General features: G+C 38.2%; 1 protein-coding gene across 4 annotated transcripts in view; it reads right to left on the bottom strand.

The window, feature by feature from the left end:
• Positions 1–24,067, bottom strand: part of kcnk2 (potassium two pore domain channel subfamily K member 2) — a 203,777-nt gene that overhangs the window by 40,890 nt on the left and 138,820 nt on the right. For 3 of the 4 annotated variants that reach the window (XM_062972089.1, XM_008125852.3, XM_062972094.1), the window contains exons 4-6: positions 20,530–20,711; positions 16,198–16,384; positions 3,904–4,043 (exon numbers count right to left, since the gene is read on the bottom strand). In XM_062972089.1, coding sequence (XP_062828159.1) covers positions 3,904–4,043; positions 16,198–16,384; positions 20,530–20,711 — 509 coding nt within the window. The remainder of the gene's footprint in view (positions 1–3,903; positions 4,044–16,197; positions 16,385–20,529; positions 20,712–24,067) is intronic. The other variant, XM_008125851.3, reaches the window with a different exon arrangement.

The following is a 24,067-nucleotide window of genomic DNA, read 5'->3' as shown; positions in this document are numbered from 1 at the left end:
GGCTAGCATCTTGGCTGAAGGGTGCTTTATCCTTTGGGGCCTTTCATTCCTACTTTCAGCCTCAGAAGGAGGTATACCATCTGTATCGTCTTGAAATTGCATAGACATTATGTATTCTTAATAGCAAGTAAATTTACAACAAAAGCAAATACAACATATAACACAATGCACAACACTTAACCATAGCAGTATATATCACTAAGTAACTATACTTTACAAAGATTGTGACCTTTGGCGCCAAACTTTGGTAGGCAAGCTGCAAAATGCCAACTGACAGCAACTTGCCACTTGATACCTCCCTTGCCCGAGTGACGTAAACTGCCAAAATGGCGACTTCGCCAAATTTTCAAGCACCTTGTGCTCCGCGGCTCGAGGCCTGCCGCCGAAGGAGCACCGAGGCTGGCTTTGGAAAGGAGGAGAGAAGAGATGCCTCCTCCCCGCTGTGAAGGGAGGTCACCACCGCAGGTCAATGAGGCAGGTCACCACCGCAGGACGATGAGGCAGGTCACCACCGCAGGACGATGAGGCAGGTCACCACCGCCAGGCGATGAGGCAGGTCACCACCGCAGGACGATGAGGCAGGTCACCACCGCAGGACGATGAGGCAGGTCACCACCGCCAGGCGATGAGGCAGGTCACCACCGCAGGACGATGAGGCAGGTCACCACCGCAGGACGATGAGGCAGGTCGAAGCCGGCCGAGTGCTCCGGTCGAACTCGCAGCAGCGTTGCCAGGCCTGTCCAGGTTCTAGCCTGGTTCTGGTGGGCTTCACGCCTCAGAGCCAGCCAAAGAACTGTCGCTGGTGCTCCGCGGCTCGAGGTCTACCGCCGAGGGAACCCTGGACGTTGCTGGGAACTGCACAGCCTGTGCAAACCCAGAAAGCCACTGGGCCACGTGCGCACACGCGAGCCAAATAGCAAGGAAATAGAGCCCCACTATTTGACTCCTTCAGGTCTGAGAGCGGGCTCCACTGCCTCAGACGCTGGTAGAGTCTTTAGGTATGCAGACTGAGCTCAGGCGGAAAAGCCGCGGCCTAAACTAAACTTCCTAAACTATAAAAAACTATAAGCCGTGCAAGCTAGCTCAAGCGGAAAAACCGCTGATCTACCTCAAAACTGTGCCGTCCGCCGGACAATAAAAAACTATAAAACTGAAACGTGCTGTCCTTTATCCGGGCGAACTGCAAATCCCTATAAGCTGTCCTATAGATATTGAACGACTGAGTCTGGATAACTTCAAAAAAGGATGTTTATTCATACAAGGTTGTAAACCTGGCACAGATCTTAAAGTTGCAGAAAATGAAACAAATTTCTATAGGTTTTAGGTACAGAATTATCCCTGGTTCCAGAAAGCAAAGGTGATTATAAAACCACTATACCCTAATCACGCTGCCTATATTAGAAGGAGAAACTCTTTCCTTCCCTATCTTTACAGCAAAGATTAGTTCTAGAAGCGACAGAATAACCCTGCTCCTCTAACTAGATTTCTTATTCCAGATCAATATAATTCAATACTTATCTAATTTGGATAGGCTTAGATTGGCCTGGTTTTGAGGATGATTTGTCCCAGTTAGCCTTGCACAGCTCCAGCACGTTGGAAAACTATAGCCAGAATGAAGCTCCAAAATGGAGACTAGACCCTGGTAAAAAGGGCGGTCCTAAGATGTTGCACTCTTTGACCAATCACTGCAAAGAAAACTGCAGCCAGCTTTTGCAGATTCCAAGCCACTTTTCCTGGGCTTTGCAGCCAGAGGCTGAAACAAGATGCAAAGGAGGGAAAACAAACAAACGACCAATAGGTAAGGCAAACCATCGTCCTGGGGGACGGAACAGGTCCCTGGTCAAAAAAAGGTTTGGAACCACTGCTCTATAAGCTAACCAGCATTGCCCCCCAATACGCAACAGGAAGTTGCTGCCAATTGCTAGTTGAACATTGTGAAACCCACCCACTGTATGGCTATTAGTCTCCTCCCAATAAACTTAAATCAAGGAAAAGTTTAATGAAAACCACCACTCCACTAAATGTTCCTCCTGCAACATCAGGAATATCTCTGTGGGCAGCATAATCAGGCAATCCCAACTGGATGGCCCCATATGAGGGTCTTCCTCCAGAGGCAAACCAAAAATGGACAACTTGGAAGTCCCTGAACAGACTCAGAAGTGGTGTTGGCAGATCAAAAGACAACCTGGCAAAATGGCACTACCTAGAAGAATCCTCCACCTTGTGTGATTGTGGAACAGAACAAACAACTCTGTATGCTTGCCCATAATGCCCTGCCTCATGCACAGAGGAAGAACTGTTTAAAGCTACAGACAATGTAGTTGCTGTTGCCCGTTTTTGGTCTAAAACTATTTAGCTGCTTGTGATCCCTTTTTATCAGTTTATTTATGCAGTGCTTTTGACATGAAATAAATAATTCTGGATGTGTAACACTACCACAAAAAAAAAAAAAAACAGGGCAGCAGTTTTTATACTTTGGAACCTTCATATGTGCATAGAATAAAGGTTTGTAAAGTTTTTTTTTAAAAAAAGTTAAGAATGATGTGACAGTCAGCAGTCATTTTCTATGACATATTGAGAATACTGAGGTTTTAGCTGTGAGATACAAAAGGCAGTTGGAGATGAGATCTGGGAAACACCAAACATAGCCTGATTTAAACCCAAATAAAACTCAAAAGGAATTCTGCATCCCACTTACCTGCTTCAGTTTTCTGGCAAATATTAGAATTAGAGGAGTATGCTATGCTATGTAGCTGTGAGATGTTGAACCCCATCCTAACAATGTATAGCACAGTGGAGGAAGGCCTCCAGAAGGTGCCAAGAAATCCTGTGTCTCCCCCCGCCCCTAAAACTGTGGAGTCTGAATGGAACTACAATATTTTTGAGAAAATGGCTGGAGTCTTAAACAAAATTTTATCTATTTGAAAGAGACTACAACAGTTAGATGCATATCCCACTTTCCTCCCAGAACTGTGAAATCTCTTGCCACTTTAACGGCTGTTGACAAATAAATCCCTTTGATACTATAAAATACTAAACAAAGATCAAAGCCCTAAAGCATCCACTTCAGCTGGAGTGGAGCTGCATTTTTCATCCTGTCTTTCATACATTGCATGTCCCATATCTATTTCACAAGCCTTGCTTCTCAACACCTGTGTACTGAGTGCCGTTATCTGCAAGGGAGTACCATGCTGCAGGTGGGTAAAACTCCATTTAAAATTGTGAATGTAACACATACGACTAACATTATAATTCACCTTTATCTTTATTTTTAAAAGCTTTGATATGAACACATGTGTAATTTTGATGCAATAAGCATTTATCATATAATACAGTATAGCTTAGCTACAGTATACCCTTCCATTTCACAGATGAAAACCAAAGCATATACAGTCAAAAAACATCAGAGTGTGGCTAAGGTAGCAAAACGTATTAATGAGGAAGAACAAACAAGCTAGAAGAAGCTGCAGAATACTGCTTCTGCCAGAGCTGACTAGGAAAGGCAAGGTTCTCTCCTTTCTTTTCACTCTCCCCTATTGGGCTACTTTTCCACTTTGAATTAAGTTTGCAGCAACTGAAGTAGGCTGAGAACAAAGGAGTAAAATGGTAAGCGGAAAAAGAAAATGGAACATTGTAAGAGCAGCTGAAAAACTGAGATGACAGTTGGATGATATGCTAGAGCAATTTGCTCCGATGTGTATGGGTTGGAACTATAGACATTTAGACACACAGAGGGACAGATAGATGTTAAAGAACTTTCATGATCTTGCAGTATTATTTTGTACCACTGTTTGATCAACCAAATAAAGTGCTTAAACTGGGCTGTATGGAAAATTATAAGAAAAAATTTCTAAGCAAAGCTTTCACAATTAATCAGAACAAGAAAAGGTCTTTATAACTCACCTCTTCCTTGGTCTTTTTTGATATAACTCTCAGCCAGTCACCAATCATACTCAGGACAGCAGCGAAATATGCAAGGCCGACGAGAATCCAGAACCACACAACTGGTTTATAGAAAGCTAAATATTCAATATCTGATCCTCCTGAAAAATAAAGATTTGTGTTTTTTTTTTAAAAAAAACTAAGTAAATATATGTGTATCTTTTATGTTTCATTCCTATTCCTTTACAATTTATCAAAGAAAAGCAGGAATCTATTTTTCTTTCTGAACTTCTCATGAACTTTGCACAATGCATAGCAACCTGAGAAAAACAGAAATTCAACAGTCAAGCAAGTAAATAAGGCCAAAACCCAGAGAAAGTTAAGAACTTGTCAGTTCCATACATTTCAATGTCAGATATGCAACTTCGTAAACCTTTTCTACTGAACTCAATGGTTTGATTTCTGGGCCAAAACTTGAAACTTAAGGACTTCTGCTGGTGATGTCATTGAGCTTTGTGCATTAAATGCCACAATTGTGGAGACCGAGGTTCACTTCCCTACTCAGCCATGGAAGCTCACTGAGTGACTCTGGGCAAATCACACATTATCAGCCACAGAAAACCTTATGGTAAGTTTGCCTTAGGGACACTATGTGTCAGAAATGACTTGAAGGTGCACAACACAGACACACACCAACATGTAGCCAGATGGAACATATTTTCCTGCCTGGAAATAAAGACAGAAATCTTAGGTAAAGGGGCAGCTGTCAGATCAAGGTGAAATAAATTGACTGTTCCTTCTTATTAACTTAGGGAAACTAGATAGGAAACATTTAATCTAACCTGCCAGCTTCTAGACAGAAAGTGGATACACAGCAGAGTGGAAAAAATAATAGGTAAATGCATTGTGGGTGCTGAAAATGAAGTTCTTACACCATAAAGGACTGAGAACAACTGATAAGTATCAACAGTGTAAATTCCTGACACTTTTGTGAAGTTACTGCATGGCTCAAAAGTATAGCATTACAGGATAAAAACAAATTTTGCTCTAAGATCATGGACAGGCCTACATGTTGCTGGACTGTAATTCCCCACAGCCCTAATCATCAGAATCACTAGTGATAAATGATGAGAGATGCAGTCTAACAACAATACTTGAGGGATCACAAGATACCCACCCCTTGTTAAAAGCAGCAGGTGAATTTTGCCTGACAGTAAAATTGCTGCCACTTTGGAACACAGAAGGTGATTTCATTTAAAACATGTGATCCTCAGGTTCACTGTTCAATTTGTTCATCTTTGCTGTAGGAGAGTTCTTCAGTGACTGATGCATTTATGGTCACTGATAGGAAGACAATTTGTCACATCAGGCATTGAGCATGCTTTATTACTACACTACTCTAGGAGACTGTGCTGCCCTTAATTGCAAGTTTAAAGTAGTAATATGAGATTGACAAATGCTGTTGGACATAATGCACTAGGGGTGGCAAAGGATAGTGGGCCCTTGGATCTGCTGGGGGTTCATTCCAGGACCACCACTATCAATACCAAAATCTATTTATACTCACATCTCATTATATACAATGGCACTATAAAATGGCATTTTGTGTGTAAAATGACAAAATCAAGGTTTACCTTTTGGAATATTTTTAAGCCATGGATGCAAAATGTGTAGATAATATGGAGGGCTAGCTGTATAGCCAAGCACCAAAATCCAAACACAGCAGGAAATAATGAGAAAGCCAGGATGTGATGTACATGACAACCTATGGGGTGTTGAAAATGAAGGGCCACTGAAGGATACAAGAAGGTAATCAAGGATTATAAGAGGAGATGCCATGCCTTAAAGAAACAGGCCAGCCTAGGTCTTATTAAGCTTCACAAGGATCCAGTACAAAGTAAAGGCTAGGTCACACTTTACTACTGTACACCAAATTATCAATCTTTTCAAAGTAAAGGTATCAAGACTTGCATAGCAATGATTATGATTAAGTAAAAGTGTCTCATCCTTGGTCTTGTGATTGATGTCTATCTGCACACACCTCCATATTTTCTAAGATAAGCAATGTCACCTAGTGGTAGATTAAGCTGACTGCAGTGTATAAGGCTCTTAATCTCCCAGGCATTTTGGGGGTTACGTGAGGCTAAATGTGTCATGAGCATTTAGTATTGCTTTCAGTTACAAACTAAACAATTTCATTGACTCCAGTACATTAGTGAGATTGTTTAAGTCTTCCTCTTAACATTCTTAGGCTACTACTGTGGTCTTCAGCCAGCTGGCAGCCCTATAATCAACAGCAATATACCAAACATAAGCACTGTAGAAGAGAGGAGGAGAAAGAGGGAGAGAAGGGGGAAGAAAAGAGAAAGAAGAAAGGGGGAAGGAGAAGAGGTGGTGGAAGAAGAAGAAGAGAAGATTTTCGTAGATGACAATGGAATGGAATACTCAAAATATGTTATGTTCACAAGTATATGTAATTATCAGTTATTATCACTACTAGTTTATTTTATGTGACGCCCAACACAATTCTTCTTCCAGTGTGGCCCAGGGAAGACAAAAGATTGGACATTTCTGCTGTAAACCTTGCATTCCTAACTAACAATGTGCATACATGAAATGAAACAATCAGGCCATGTAAGCCGTTCTTTTCCACTTTAAGTTTTATTGCAATGTTTATCACAGACAAAGCTGCTGCAGCCCAACATTGAAAGTCTATGTTTCTCCAGCCCTGCTTTACAATCCTCCAATGCTAGACAGAGGAAAAGGAGAAAAAGTGCAGCGGGGTTGCTGGGCAGCCTTGGTACAAAAAAAAAAAAAGTGTTTCACTGGGGAGCAGGGTGAGCTCCTGTCTGTCAGTTCCAGCTCCCCATGCGGGGACATGAAAGAAGCCTCCCACAGGATGGTAAAACATCAAACATCCGGGCGTCCCCTGGGCAACATCCTTGCAGACAGCCAATTCTCTTACACCAGAAGCAACTTGCAGTTTCTCAAGTTGCTCCTGGCACAAAAAACCTGACAGATAATAAGTAAGTTATTTTGTTTAACATTATTATCATTAATATTTGCTGAAGGGATGCCATGCAACTATATATCTTCAAATTTTGTTACAACTAAATCTTCCTTAAATTCATGGTCAAAAGTTGGTCACTCTAAATGAAACATATTCTCATCCTAGATTTTGCACCCCTACTATTAATGACTAAAGACTACTTACTTCTCCCAAAGAAACAATTTGATAAGACACATCTTATACTGTAGAATTAAAGCGGCTTGACACCACTTTACTTTTTGTGTTTCGATGCTATGGAATCCTGGGATTTGCAGGCACCAACACTTTTTGGCAGAAGACAGTAAAGATCTTCTAAAACTAAAACTCTTATGATTCCATAGTATTGAGACATGGCAGTTAAAGTATGGATATGCTCCTAATAATTGATTCAGAACCTCTCCTCACAATATTCAGTTAAATATAAAGATCTTAAATGATCAAAACTAGTATCTATGTCACACTGCTGTTTTTCTAGGATGCAACTACACAGCTACCTATAAATTCCTCAGGAATGTTAGGACTCTAGTTTCTGAAATTTTTAAAAAAGTTTTGATGATATAGTTTTTTTTTTGGTCTAAGATTGAAGAATGGAGACTAGAGACCCTAGTAACATTCAAATGTAAGTAGCAGGTGACAGTTGCAAAACAAAGACCAAGAAAGAAAAATTACCTTTAATTTAAGAAACAGAGAATGGTTCTCCAATGCTGATTTGATTTGTAGAGCAGTTTCCTTAAATCCTATTTAGAGACTGAAAGACTGTAAGATTTGAGCCACTGGTGGCTGTCAGATATGAAACAAGAACTGGAAACAACAGATGAGCCAGGGAGTCAGAGCTCAAGAACAAACCCAGAAATGACAGCCAGAGGACATAAGAGATATATGTAAGAAGAAAAGTATACAAGAACAGATAAAAATATCAGAATAATAAGGAAGACTTTGCTGTTGTCACAATCCAAACAGGATGATCTTATAATTTTTCCTATTCAGGATGTTCTGATAAATGATGTGTGCAACAGAACCTCAGAATCGAAGGGTTCCTCCATACTGTCCAAAGGTTTCAGTAAAAGTCCATGATTTCTGTTTCAAGATGCATTGACTTGTAACTTCAGTGGCACTTGCACTACTGTTAAACTGCGGTATGAGTTTGGTTTCCCTCTATTCCTGGCATGAATCCTAATCACAGTTTTGAATAACAGGCAAGGCATAAATAGAGTGATTGATTGACAAATGAACTCAGTGCGTCTCTCCAATAACCTCCCAGAGTATCAATGTTACACATATTGGTTTTGTTTAAATGTTATAATTATGGTGCTACAGTGCTATACCTCTAACATTTTTAAAAGGAAAAGCAACATTAATATACTATATATGTAATGCAGAAATGCAATGTAATGAGGAATTCACAGAAAACCGCTGTGGCAAAAGGCATATTCCTTTTCCAAAGACTGTCCAAAAATTCAGCCAAGAGAAGCTGACACAATGAATACAGATATGTGACATTTAACATGACCTGTATATGAAATTCCCATGATAGGATACACACATTGATGCTAATACCAGAAATCTGCAAGAAAAGAATAGGACAGAAAACACATGGTATGGATATAAGGAAATTCCCATTGACTACAGCTGTAATTCCCAGTAAATTGGTTTCTTCACTGCTAATTCTGAAGACCGTATGAAGATGTTACACAGTGAAAATTCCCCTTCAAGCTAATGGTGAGCTACAGCTTCAACCTGAGGCATGATTCCTTTTATTTGATTCTTAGGACCCTTCTACACTGCCATATAATCCAGATTATCTGCTTTAAACTAGATTATCTGAGTCTACACTGTCATATAATCCAGTTCAAAGCAAATAAACTGGATTTTATGGCAGTGTAGAAGAGGCCTTAATTTATGCTTTTGCTTTTGTTTGGCTCACTCATCTGTGGGTCTAGGGATATAATTCTTCACTCAGTTTCTTCCCAAAGGATTGAGTAATAGTGGCAATTTTCTTCCTACTGTGAGAAGATCTTTGAAAACTACAGTTTTTGAAGGCTATTTTGCAATTTGGGACATCTGTGCCAAATCTGAATGTGGAAATAATTTTTCTGTGCAGAACTGTCTTCTATGTAGAAAATTTCATTTTCTGTGCAAAACAGCCACATGTGAATTTTCTGCAAAATAAGTTCCAAAATGTGACGATTCTCATGATGCTTCTTATTAGGGTTTCTCAACACAAAAACTTGTTTTTCAGCTATTTTTCAAATATTTTTAAATATGTTTCTACTGCTGCTTGTGTCACATTTTCCCATCTTTCATCCTTCACTTTCTTTTTCATACCTATACTCAAGAGGGTTGCAACCCATCTGCTTACCCTTTTCTACAAAACATTGATATATAAGATGTACTCTTATTCATCATTATGGTCTGAAATCTGCTACTGCCTTATGGAACTATTTTAACATTGATGATGTGGAACATTCACATTCAGTTCAAGGTTACAAAAGTCAAGTTGAGCTTGCAATGCAAATGTGGATACACATACTCATTGCACATAAATATACATTGTGCATAACACGGAGTAATATTTGGAATATGTTTCACAATATTGCTAATTGGCACAAGGAGAATATAACACCATGCATAATGTTATGTTCTCCTTGTGCCGATTAGCAATGTGTAGCATTGTTCCATATGTCATTCTGATATATAATGATGGCCATAGACTCTTTCTTGTGAGCATGTTCTCCCCCCTCCCACCCACCCCATATCTTGCAGTTTTCTTACAAATCTGGCCAAGCAAGATAATAACTTGCCAGTGGCTACTAAAAGAACTGCATGAATTAGCAGGGATATGAGTTGTTGACTCCAATACCAAAACACAAAACTGTATTATGCATTGCCAACTTGGTGTATCAAGATTAATTGTTTCAGCAAGGCTTCACTATACTTTTGTACTATTTTCCTTTGTCTCATAACTATTTTTAATCTGCTCTGCTCAGGGAACCAATATTTAAGCTTTGATTCTATATTTAGTATGGCCTGTCATCATGAAATGAAAAATGTACATGAAAAAGCTCTCTAACATTTCACCTTCACAGAGCAATTTATTTTCAGGGAATGTTAAAAGTGAAGACTCCCTTCCAAATCGGTAGAAGAGAATTTACATTGACTGCTCCCTAATATTTCAGGAAAGGCTACAGTTTTTTTAAACCATTTTTCTTGACTCGTTCATTTATTGAGTGGTAATTGTGACACAATAGGATTATCAGCACATCAAAAAAACATGTTTTTCTCATTAGTGTTAACTATAAATGTCAATGCCAACTATTATATGGCTATTTTAAGTGGAGACAAGGTAATTTGTAGATCACATCACAAATCATATGACATTTGAGGTCACTTGAAACTGATTAATTGTTTTAAGACCAGTCATAAATATGCCTATTTAACATAAACATATCAATAAACTGATTCTGTTCTTTTAAATGATTATACAAGTGTTCCAATATTAAAGTAATTTTCCACATGCATAAATGAACCACATATTATTTTTTTCTAATTATTAAATAATGCCATCTTCCAGATTCTAAGACCTGTGTCAGATAAAGGGTAGAGCAGAGGAACAAGAAGTCCCATAATATTAACATTCAATTTAATAGAGAAACCCAATTGTCGATCTATACATGCCATTGCTGTGCATGTGCATATTAGTTTTTGCCTTGCTAATCTGAAACCACCTTCATACTTTCAAATGGTGCATCTACACGGAAGAATTAATGTAGTTTGACACTATTTTAACCACCATGGTTCAGTGATATGGAATAAAGAGGGTAGTAGTTTTTCAAGGTCTTTAGCCTTCTCTGCCAGATTCCATAGCATTGAGCAATGGACTGAAGATTTATTGCCAACTGGCAAAAAAGTTCTGCTGAAAGAAGTCTCAGCACCACCTACAAACATATATAATGTGTTTGCAGGCTCAAAGGTGTAGAAGGAATTGAAGACTTTAAAGATATGGTAACACTTTTTTCATTATTATATGTTGTATAACATTTTTCAGTAATAAACAGAACATAGACGAAATAAAGGTGTGCTTTTAAAAAACAACTGAGTAGGAGTACATCCATATAATTGTACAATCTCCTATTAATAACATCCTTCTTTACTTCATTTCCTCCTTTTCTACTTCAGTGTTATTTTAGAAAAATTCTTATAGCTTCCTCTAATATTTCTAATAAAGCCGCAAGCCTCTCTGTTTCTATTTCATTTATCTCTCTAGGTGTAAATTCTTCTGATGCTTTTATCTTTATTAAGATTCGCTCAGCTTTCAACTCAGTACTAATTTTTGCAAAGCATATTTTAAATAGTAGATTAAACCTTTTCATGTTGGAAGATACAGGAATGCTAACTTGGCAAGGGGGGGGGGGTGCCACTATTTAAGGACTAATCAAAGAGCGAAAGCCAACGAGTTGGCACAGCTGGAATTTTCAAATGCCCCCATATCCGTGGATTCATTTATGCACAACCGTCATAGCCACAGTTCCATTTATTCACTTCCAACAAAGTACGGCTTCTCTTGGGCATTTTCTCGGGTGCCCTACTGTACTTAACCTAATTTATCACTCCTCATATGAAACTACCAAATCACTATAAGTTGACAGAATCTTCTTCATGTTTTGAACTCATGGTTAACTAGCGCTATGGAGAAGGCCTTCTCAATAGTCATGCCCAAATTTCCTAGTGAGAGAAGTCTACCTTGCCAGCCTCTTTCTCTCCTGATTATCTTGGACAGTATAAAGATGATCCTTGCATAGATTGAAACTGCAATTTGGATCCCACTCATCCTTTCTCCATTGCAATTATCTCTGTGTGGAAAATAATGACCCTGCTCATGTCTCCAGAACATGAAATCATGATATCTGTAGTGATAACAAACAGCCTGAACATTTTCTCTCTTATTGTGTACATTTCCTCCCATCTCTCTCCCAGCTTCAGATCAGAACTTACTGGCTTAATCATGGTTTTCTATTGCATCTGAAAGAAAAAAAATGGTTAACTCACTCCCTATAATTCAGGATTGCAGACCATGATCCTGCTTTCTAGGGAGTACTTAAATTATTGTGTCCATTGTCTGTTGCTTATATTTCTCTGTATCTAGATTGTTGTAAGCCATCCCGAATCCCTTCGGGGAGAGAGGGCAATAATTATGAGTCTTTCAGTTTGTGTGTCATAGAAAACTTTGGTTTATTAAGTAACGAAATCTTGCTTTTGTAAAAGGAGAGAACATTTGAATTTAGCAACCATTTCCATTCCAGCAAAGCAGTGTTATAACCTCTGACTGGGTTCAAAGAAAATGTAGTGCTAGACCTGATTTCCTCCTGAGTACACAGACTATTCACGTTGTGTTGATGTGCTAGGCAATGGCATTGCATCGTCTGGCTGTCTCTCTCGATCACACACATATATGCACCAAATCCAACGCTAAAATCCACATATTTGTCTTTTCCTCCATCTATGCAAAGGGCTGGAACTTAATTTTCTGTGAGTTTCTTTAAAAAAAAAACACCCACAAGTCGGTGCAAAAAATTGGAATGTAAATGTTTTTGATTCCTTTAAAAAAGTAAAGAAAGAATTTCTTGAACTTAAAATTCAAAATACATTTTCTAGTTTTAGCTCTGAGTCTTCCTCTTCTGTTATGTTGTTATTTTGAGTGAAAGTAAAAGGAACACTGTAGATAAGGATATGTTTAGTAGCTGTAAGAACCCTAAAAACAACATGTTGGAATATTCTTTTTAAAAAACATTGTCCTTCCTTGAAATAACAATAAAAACAACAACAACTGCAGGAACAAGTGATTACATCAAGTGATCCACACAGAGGAAAATAAACAAAAGTGCATAATGACAGAAACTGCTAATGTACTCAGTGTTCCTGTTAGAGCAAAGTGGACCTTTGTACATAATGTTCCTACTATAAACATAGCCATAGTATACATTTCAGTGAATAAAAACAAGTTAAAAATAACAATATTCAGGCTTGGAAGAATACACAAGCTTTGATGAGAAACAGGTACATTTGAGCAATAAAGGCTTTAGCCTTTAAGCCCTTGACGGTTCCGGCCCAGTCTACCTATCCAAACGTATCTCCCCCTATAAACCACCTTGGAGTTTAAGATCATATGGGGAGACCCTGCTCTCGATCCCACCTTTGCAAGTGTGACTGGTGGGGACGAGAGTCAAGGCCTTCTCAGTGGTGGCACCTCGGCTGTGGAACTCCCTCCCTCCGACGTTACATCAGCCCCCTCCCTCCTGGCCTTTAGAAAGAAAATAAAAACCTGGCTTTGGGAGCAGGCCTTTGAAAAATAGAGCAATGCAATAACTTTTACAGGAAATTGTGCAATTAGACTACAGAATGGCCTAGACTCTGATTCTGGATGACATGTTTTAACACTGGAATGTATTTCAACTATGTTATTATATCTGCACTAATTTTAATTCAGTTTTATCTGTTGTTTGTATTTTATGTTTTAAGGCACTGACAAGTGTAGAGAAAGGAGGGGTATAAACAAGGTAAATAAATAATTAAATAAATTTATGGTCCCATCTTTAATTAGATATTCTGTGTCTCAAGAGTTCATAAACCATGCTGCATACCTGTCTAGGACAATCATTGGCAAATATCTATAACTTAATTTTGTTATGATAAGTACATTTCCAGGAGAAAAGGAAGTAATTTCCACATCTATCAGTGGGGCCATTTTCATTTTCATAATGAACAGTAGAGTTGCATATATGAAAATACAGTAGCTTCTCAAATATGTACTGCCTACTGCAATGTTATCCACTGTAACCTAAGCTGAGACATTACTTTATTTATTAGTTGCATGTGTATTCTGCCTATCTTCCATTAGGCTCAGGTGGCATAGATGGCTCCTCTTTTCCTTATGAAAATATCCAACAGCCCTGCTGAGAGCCAGTAACTGGTACAAGGTTCTCCAGTAAGTTTCAAGGTTCAGTGTTTACTTGAATTGTAAAGTACCGATCCAACTCTTCAAATCATTCCCTCTTTCTGAACAGAGGTAGCTGATCTCCACTATAGGCTACCTAATTTGTTCTACTACAGGGGCACCTAACCTTTGCCCTCCATGTTTTATATGCATGCCTAGAAAGTCTCCTAGAGTTTTGGCACTACTACTATAAGCCTATTTCATACAGAACTACAGAGGCAGCAGCTATCTATTTCAGGAAACCCAAAATAACTTAGTATATGCATATGTATGTGTGGGAATGTGTGTGTGTGTGTGCATATATATTTGGGCACCAACCCCTGGATGAGCACCAGGTGGGCAGGACAGGTAGAAGGTTGAGTCATCCAATATAGGGACAAATCTACAATAGGATTCCAACAGGCTGCATGAGACTCCCAAGGTTACTTCTGCAACCCAATTGTCCTTGTACCATACAACCCAAAATGCTGGAATTGAAAAATCTTCTTTCAAAAGTTACTAACAGCACATAAAAGGTCTTGAAGGGATATTTTGCGCATTTTGCTACCTTTGGAGACATTCTACAGTGTTGTCATTCTTTATAGGCCATTTCCTACTTGAAGAAATGTCCTGCCTGGATCTGGGCCAGGTAAAAGAAGTAAATATTTTGACCACAGGTTAGGGGGGGGGGAGGCAAAAACTGTGGGTCATCAGGGTCCTGCAGTGGTCAGAAACTACCTCAACCTCAGATTGTTGCCCACCTATGATCTGCAATAATAGAATTTAGAAGAAATTCAAGTAAGTATCAATCACATATCCTCCAACATTATAAAGATGAAAACCAAGACATGTGTGGCCAGATAACATCAGGAGGTGGTCAAGATGCTAAATGTTATTATTGAAGAAAGAATACATAAGCTAAATGAGACTGTAACAGTTTACTTTTGCCTGAGTCTACTGAGAAGGGTAAGGTTTCACTGAGCCTTTGCGTTTCTTCCACAGTCCTCCTTGCTGAGTTGAGTGTGAATTTATTTTGCACTTTGAAGTCACTTTGCAGCTAATGGAGGGAAAGGAGAAAGAGGAGAGAGAAACTGGGACATTTTAGAAGCAGCTGAAAAAGTGGGACAAAAGAAAAATATTCAGAATTATCCCTGCCAAAGGACACTAGAAAGAGGCAAAACATAAGAAAGATGGTTCCATTATGGTTTTTACATGCCACGTGTTTGAAAAAGCTATGGCTTGCCAACGTGGACCAACAAGGTTGGTTTTTACAGTTAGGGTGCTATGTCGTCATGAGGTGTACTCTCTCAAATCCATTACAGTAGAGTCTCGCTTATCCAACTTCGCTTATCAAACATTCTGTATTATCCAACACAGTCTGCCTCCCACCTACCTCCCACCCCAGATCCACAGCTATTTCTCTAGGCAGCAATGTGCAGTGGGCCAATATGCCCAACAACAACACAAGTTCAGCCACACTCCCAAACAAGTGGCAGACTTACAAAACATTATGTTTTGGTGCTTAATTTGTAAAATCATAATGTAATTTGACATTTAATAGGCTTTTCCTTATTATCCAACATTTTCGCTTATCCAATGTTCTGCTGGCCTGTTTATGTTGGATAAGTGAGACTTTACTGTATATATAAAATGACACTAATTTCCTTTACTCAGAATATTTAGTAAACTAGTGGGATCCAGTGTGGTATGGTGGTTTGAGCATTGGACTGTGACTCAAGAGCAGAGTTCAAATCCCTATTCAATCATGGAAACCCAATGGCTGAATTTGGGCAAGTGACATTCTCTCAGCCTGAGAGGAAAGCAAACATAAAGCCCCTCTGAGCAAAATTTGCCAAGAAACCCCATGATAGCTTCACCTTAGGGACATTATAAGTCAGAAGCAATTTGAAGGCATATAATAATAATATCATAATAGTAATGTTATTAGTTTTATTTTTATTTATAATAAATTGGTCATTATTTTTCATGGGAAATTCATACAACTGGCCCAACTAAGGTGTCATGGTAGAAATGATTCCTTCAATATTTATAATAGTAGGGCAGTGGATTAGTGACAGACTATGTGTTTTGCTTGGGGAAAGTTTAAAATTAAAATTTAACTGGATATCAGTTACAATAAACAATGGTGACAAAAGAATTCTAGATGGATTGATGGCAAGTCTGTCTGAACTGATTCTAACCACAGTTTACAGATAAGTACTGAAACTTTGTTTAGTAATTGCATGCATATCTGCTTATACCAAAATTCTGAGAACAGACTGTATTAAAATCTTACCTGCAACATAGTCTCCAAATCCAATCGTTGTTAAGGTGATAACTACAAAATAAATTGCATCTAGTGTATTCCAGCCTTCTATGTGCTTGAATATGACTGCAGGAAGAGCAACAAAGAGGACACAGCCGAACAATATGAATATTATTGTTGATATTATGCGAATCTTTGTCTGACTCACGTTCCATTTCTAGGGAGAAAAAAGGAACAAGCAAAAAGAAAGGCGGGGAGAAAGGGAGAAGAAAGAAGAAACCATTATTAAAACACTGCATTTATGTATAGTTGTATACATATTTGAAAAATATGCTATTTTTCTACCAAAATCAACTTAATGCAATGTACAAAATTATCAAATAACATCACACAAGGTACACAATATTTACTATGAGCCTAATAAATGACTATATTTGTAAGTGGTTCACCCTGGAAAATTGACTCCAATGATGTGGTATGGCCATAATAAACTATCTGTCTCTAACACTTCTAAAAAAAACCCACATGACTATTTTAATGACTAGCAAATTTCCTAAGCTGGGCAGAAAAATTACAGGGATGGGTAAGACCTTACAAAGCCCATTTCCATAGGTTTACCACAATAAGTATTTTTGTTGTTATTATTGTTACATTTATTTATATGAATCTTAAACTCTCTTAAAAGAGACTCAAAGCGGCTAACAATGCTAAAAACAATATAATGTACAATTTAAAACCTAAGACATGTAAACACTAAAATAGAAATAAGGCGTATTCTGGGTGACTGTCATCCAGAAGACCTTTTCATTGGCCTCCACATGGTTGTGTAATTACCTGTCAGAAGAGATCTGATAGTTATATGAGCTGCCAGAATTCAACGCAGTTGAAGACCCATATCTTCCAGCAGATCTACCAGTCAACTTTCATTCATGAGGTTTGTTTACATTCTATTGCTATTATATGTCAATTCTGTATCTGTGTTTGGTTTGGTACACATTTTTATATTTTTGCGTTTTTATCTATGTAATTTACTATAAATATTTTATGTTACTATGTTTTTGAATTTGTTGTACTCCACCCTGAGCCATCAGGAGAGGCGAGAAATAAATAAAATTATTGGTCGTCGTTGTCTTAGTAAATAGTTAAAAACATTAAAAGCCTATTTAAAATAGAAAAAATACTACACAACACCCTCTGGCTTGGTCATAAATTTTTTCTTCTGTGAAAGCCTGCCTGAATAGAAAGGCTTTAGCCTGCTGCCAAAATGACAGCAGAAAGAGTCATTCTTGCTTCCATAGGTAGCGGGTTCCAGAGTCGGGGGCAGTCACCATAAAGGCCCTATCTGTCATGTCCCCACCAATTGTGCTTGTGATGGTGGTAAGTGTAAGAAAAGGGCATCTCCTGAAGATTTTAGGGGGCAGGCAGGTTTGTACAGGAACATGCAATCTGCCAAATAACATAGAGCCGTATAGGGCTTTGTAGGTGATGACTAGCACTTTGTATTGTGCTTGGAAACAAACTGGTAGCTAGTGGAGCTGCTGCAACAGGGGCTTGCATGCTCCCTGTAGCCAGCCACTGTAAACAATCTGGCCACACCTTTCCAGACCAGCAAAAGCTTCCAGACACTGCCTTGCTCTATGCAAGACAGCCTTACATAGAGCACATTAAAGTAATCCAAATGGGATGTAACTAAGGCATGTACCACCATGGCCTGATCTGCAACTAAAAGAACAGGTAGAATTGACTTGCCATTTTTTGATGTGCAAAGACACTCCTGACTATTGCAGACACCTGGTTCAATGCTGGGTCCAGGAATACCCCCAAACTACGGGTCTGTGTCTTTGAGGGGAGTGTAACCCCATCTCGCACACACTGGATCCCTATTCCCTGATCTGCCTTCTGACTGACCAGAACTTTCAATTTGTTTGTTTTTATCCAGTCCATTAGTGATGACAGACACTGGTTTAAGAGTAATTTGTGTGTCATCTGCATAGAGATAGCACCACACTCTTAAGTATGTTCTTTACGGCATTTCATTGAGTGTGTTTCAATCTTAATTTCAGGTAATTATATGGTTTCCTTTATTACGCAAGTTTTGATCCATGAAGATGCAACTCATTGTCTGAAAGTGGACTCAGATTTCAGATTTATATTACAAGGCATACATTTTAATGTACACAACAACTTACTGGTCATGGTTTAATTTAAATGTGCTTTTATGGGTGATTTTGTAATCATACTATTTGGCACCACTTCTGGCTGGACTTTCTTCAACTATCTGGGATAGAAAGGAAAGGCCTCTTACTAGTCTGGTATATGATGTCTCCTCCTGGCCAGAAGTCTGTACAGTTTATACTTACCTAAATACCTAAGTATCTTATTTTATCAGTTTTTCAACTTATTTATGCAATGCTTTTGACACAAAATAAATACATAAACTAAGTATCTTCTCCTGGCCAGAGTACTAAACTAAGTACCAACCTAAGTACCTTTATCTGGCCCAACTAATCCAAACATGATAGAAATGTTGTTCTAATCATTGGCAGTTCTCCTTCTCCATATGCAGCTGATGTACAATAAAATAAGTCGAAGGATGAATTTCAGTCATAGCAATAGTATCAAACTCCTGACTAACTAGTACCTGTAAATGTGAGTTACCTAACCATTGGGGGGAGGGAGATAGAATAATAATAAAAATAGATGAGAATGATGGTGATGGTGATTTATATGCTCATGCTGAACTAACTCTGTGGGATAATTTTGAACTGAAAATTGTAAAATAGCTATTTTCTGGAAGAGAAGTATGGACTGTATAATTTATGCATTACGTTAGATTAACAGCAATCAAGAATGGTTGCCATTTTCAATATTTGCACTCTGTGTGCTATTACTTTCTTCTGCAGTATTGCAATATATACAATTGCTGCCCCTTTGGGCATCCAAATATGGAAAAGAAGCAAAGACTGGAGAGCATCCAATAGAATCTACAAAAAACAGGAGACATGTCTCACGATGCTCAAAAGATGGTTGTTTAATTAATAGGGGGAAAATTATCAGCTCTGTAGGGACAGAAAGAATATTCTGCATTATACATTTTTTAGTTTAAATTGGGTTTACTGTTGGGAAATCCTGCCTGGAATGAAGCAAGGAGACTTTTGAGATAGTTTTCTCTTAGTATTCAAATGTCTTAAAATGTTCTGGAGATTTTTAACAGGAAGAAAAACATGTTTTGGTGACCTCCCCTACTCGTGTTTTTTGCACAGAACAATCCTCCAGAACACTTTGGGATGCTTGATATTGGGAGAATACTGCATGGAGAAATTCATCATCCCACTATAGAGGAAAGAAAACTACAAGAATTCATTTATTTATCGTGTCAGAAGTGAACTGAGGGTACAATTTGTAATGTATTTGAAAACACAAACCAAGTTTTAAAACTTGACATTATACTAAATGTCCTTTGACCAGTAGCTGCCCACTTGGAGTGCCGCTGGTGTTGCTGTAAGAAGGTCCTCCATTGTGCATGTGGCAGGGTTCAGGCTGCATTGTAGTAGGTGGTCTGTAGTTTCATGAATTCATGATCACATGTGAAGATGAAATAGCCAACATCCCTAGCTGTGAGAGTTGAAGCCACTCCTGTTGTTTTGGAAGTACTAACTGATCCCCATAGAAATTGAGACCAACAGGTGTACAGGAGTTCATAAAGTTTTTCTAGAAAACACAAGCTTGATGCCAGTGAAGGTAAAGATTAAACAGTTATCTGGTAGAACTCAGTAGAATTCAGAGTTCAGTTGTTTAGTACAAATCAACAGATGGAAAATTACTATGGCCTCAGTATCTAAAGTAAGGTTTGCTTTAGGAAAAACCTAATGGAATTTTTTATGAAAGAAATTGGCTACTTGGCCCAAATTCTGGAAATATAACAGAGCTAATGCTTTATGGCATTTGATATAGGCATTGCTCCTATTGTGGCCAGATGTAGTGCTGCATACTAAATTTGTATTAGAAATAACTTTGATATCTTCAAATAGGCATATAATTTTAAACTGTGTTCATGCAATTTGTATCTTTGTACATGGTGAACTTGTTGACATTTTTGGAAAATATGGCTAAAGACCCATATTCTCAAGTCAAATAATTACCATCCATAACTGAATAGTCATAAGATCTTCCTGCTTTAGACACTCAGAAACATTAATGATTTACATACAGCTTACTGTTGAGCATTTTGAAGGCTGTGTTGTGATAACAAATGGTTAAAATTGTATGGCACTGTTTTGATGTGGATCCCAGGCTTCTGGTTACCTTTTAAAAATATTTACACTTGTTTGCATTTCAGGACAATGTGTTCAGCATACTCACAACAAACGTGTCTTCGACTCTGGCGATTCCTTTCCCAAATATGGTCCCTAGCTGATCTCCGACTCCAGCCAACAGAAAACCAAAGAGTGGAATTCCCAGTAAGGCATAGATGATACAGAATATCTTTCCACCTTCTGTACGTGGTGAGATGTTCCCAAATCCTAAATTACAAACAACTTGAGCTGTTGATAAATCAGTTAAAGGCATTAAATTACACATTTAATTAGTAGAGGAGATAAGGATACTTTTAAAATACTCCCTAGGAGTATATATCACATAAAGACATTTATATGAGATCTTGCCCTAATTATTTTTGCTGAACTCACCTCAAACTGAACTGCATGACCCAAAGAATTATTCTGTCTTTCTAACATAGAACACTGAAGAGAGATGCGTCTGTTCCCAAAATTATCAATTCAGTAGGTTACTCGAGCAGAGTATATATATATCTTTTCCTGTTTTTTGAATAGGATCAGATTCTTGCTAAGAATCAATAAAGTATTCAAAAGTATGCAATTTGTTGTAATATCTATCTTGTTTTTTTCACAGTATGCAAGATTGAATCCAAACTTGTTCCTCTCCAAATAGAAGGGCTCTTTCTATTTGCAAAGGACCTAAGACCCAGATGATGCTTCCTATTGAGAAGGGGAAAGGTAATCTGCAGACCTCAGAACAATCTTCCATGGTTCTCTGGAATCTCTCACAACACCCCAATAGAGAACTGGTGATTGTAGTGGAAGAAACTGAGACAATGTCTGCTATGCCTATTGGCTCAAATACCAATGGAAGTTTATTAAATGTAAACATGGTCCCAGACCACCTAGTATACAACTGCAGTTAACTTTAAGAGCATACCCCAACAAATAAATAAATAAATATGCATTTCTGATTATAATTATATTTTGTGTGTATCTAGCATTTGACAAAGAAACAGACGTTTATGTTTGTTATTTGTGCAGCCTGTATAAATCAAAGCTTCTTTCTAGATCTGTGGAAAATGTACAATACTCCTTTCCCAAAACACCATTATTCGGTATTTTCCCCCATTTGTTAAAAACAAAAAGTTCATGTTCAAAAATGTGCTACTATTTTTTTAGGCTATGATCCTTCTGCCTTTGGCTCTTCTCACTGTTCGTATTACTCCTCAAGAACATCTCTGAAACTGAATCTGGCCTGTGGTCTAAAAAGGCTTTTCATCTTTGATCTATAATAAATAAGCCACCTTAGATCTCACTTTGAGAGAAAGGCAGGATATAAATTCAATAAATAAATAAATAAAATCTATAGAACTTCTTTACAGAAACATCACTTGGAATACTTGGAAGCCTCTATTTAATAAACACAATTGTGTGAGATCATCATGGTTATCCTCTACTGGTAAGACATGCCAGACTTGACCTCTCCATCTCATTGCAGAGACAGCTACCTCGAGAGCATGAGAAGAAGAAAAGACAAGCAAGGTAGGTCACCTTCACTGCCTTATTCGTCTGCTGCTGATTCAACAAGCTGGGGCTGAACTCTTCCTTGCCCTCTCAGAACTAACAAAATGCCAGATGAGTAAGAATAACAAGTGAATTATCATCATCCCAACCTGTTATTAACCCATAATAACAACCTGTTCAACTTTCCCTGTGGCCACTATGTGACCCTGAAAAGCAGAATAAGAATACTTAAAATAAATTATAAGTGAACTGGAGCTCTAAATCAGACATCTGTCTACACAAAGATGTAGAAAAAAAGTTCAAAAACACCTTGCACAATCTATCTATATAATGTTCACCTACTCTCCTTGACTGTCAAAGTTATCTATGACTGTCATGGCTACTGATCCAGTTTCCCCAGGATGGGTCTTCAACTCTCCAAAGCATATTTGGGGGATACACAGGGAGAACTGTAGGGAGAGAAGGAATCTGTTTCACTGGCAGATGGATATACAACCCTTAATGAATCTGACTAATATGAAAATTGTATGCAGTAGAAGTGAGGGGAAATATCATATAATATATTAAATATATTAAAACATCAGAAGCCATCAAAGAAAATGAAAATAAAGACATATGGTTGGGGGCAGGCATTAAGGAATATTCAGTCAGTAATATTCAAAATAGGTGATACTTCTAGTTTGCCAAGGAGACCATGGCAATAATGATTTTGAATGAAAGGATGTGATATCCCAAGAACATCTGTCACAGAGTTTGGGAAATTTCTTTCACATTAGCTGAAAAATTCTCTGTGGTTTTTTTTTTTTTTGGTGGAGAGAGAACATTGGAACATAATTACCTCTTTTCAATTCAGTCTGCTGCTTGGCACTGTTCTTCTTTTATCATGATTTGCACCCTTTCCCAGTATTTCTCATCATGCACGTAACATTACTCTTGTATTAGGACAATATTAGAATGCTATAATCATGCTGCTCCGCTTTGGCACAGGCTGGAGAAAACATGGTATGAAAAATTCCCTTGCATTTAAAAATATAAAATTCACTTGTTTTCCATTCCTTACTCTTTTAAAAACATAACCATCTGTTGAATTGAGATTATTTTTGCACCTTATTCATAGGGACATTGTGGCTGGTGCCTTTACATCAGAAACAGGTATATGAGAAAATGTGTATAATTCACAAGTTCTACATACCCCCCTGAGTTTTGTGGGAAGAGAGAAACATATGTTCATGTCTTCACAGATGAAATACATTATGCACATCAATTTCCATTTCACAAAAGATTTGAAAGAGGAAATGAAAAAGTACTGTTGATTCAAACTTTCTGCTCCACTTCTTCAATAAGGCCATCTTCTGCCCAGAATGACCTCAGTGGTTCTCAACCTGGGGTCCCCAGATGTTTTTGGCCTTCAACTCCCAGAAATCCTAACAGCTGATAAACTAGGATTTCTGGGAGTTGTAGGCCAAAAACCCTGGGGATCCACAGGTTGAGAACTGCTGTTCTAAGTTATACGAACAGATCTAAGTTTGTCAAAGGCTTTCATGGTCAGAATCACAGGGTTGTTGTGTGTTTTCTTGGCTGTACGTCCAGGTTCCAGAAGCATTCTCTCCTGACATTTCACCCACATCTATGGCAGGCATCCTCAGAAGTTGTGAAGTATATTGGAAAAACTGAGCAAGGTATATGGAAGATCCTGGGTGAGAGAAAGAACTCTTGTTTGTTGGAGGCCAGTGTGAATGTTGTAATTAATCACCTTGATTAGCATTAATGGCCTTGCCAGCTTCATGTCCTGGCTTCTTCCTGCGAAGGTATTAGCTGCTCCTGATTGATTCATGTCTGGAATTCCTCTGTTTTCAGAGTTTTGTTCCTTATTTACTGTTCTGATTTTAGGTTTTTTTTTAATACTAGTAGCCAGATTTTGTTCATGTCCATGATTTCCTCCTTTCTATTGAAATTGTCCACATGCTTGTGGATTTCAATGGCTTCTCTGTGTAGTCTGACATGATAGTTGTTAGAGTGGTCCAGCATTTCTGTGTTCTCAAATAATGTGCTGTGTCCAGGTAGGTTCATCAAGTGCTCTGGTTGAGTTAGCCTGA

The sequence above is a fragment of the Anolis carolinensis genome, chromosome 1 (assembly GCF_035594765.1).
Source record: "Anolis carolinensis isolate JA03-04 chromosome 1, rAnoCar3.1.pri, whole genome shotgun sequence".
Taxonomy (NCBI): Eukaryota; Metazoa; Chordata; class Lepidosauria; order Squamata; family Dactyloidae; genus Anolis; species Anolis carolinensis.
Note: the sequence above shows the minus strand (reverse complement) of the source record. Positions and strands in the feature narration are given on the sequence as shown.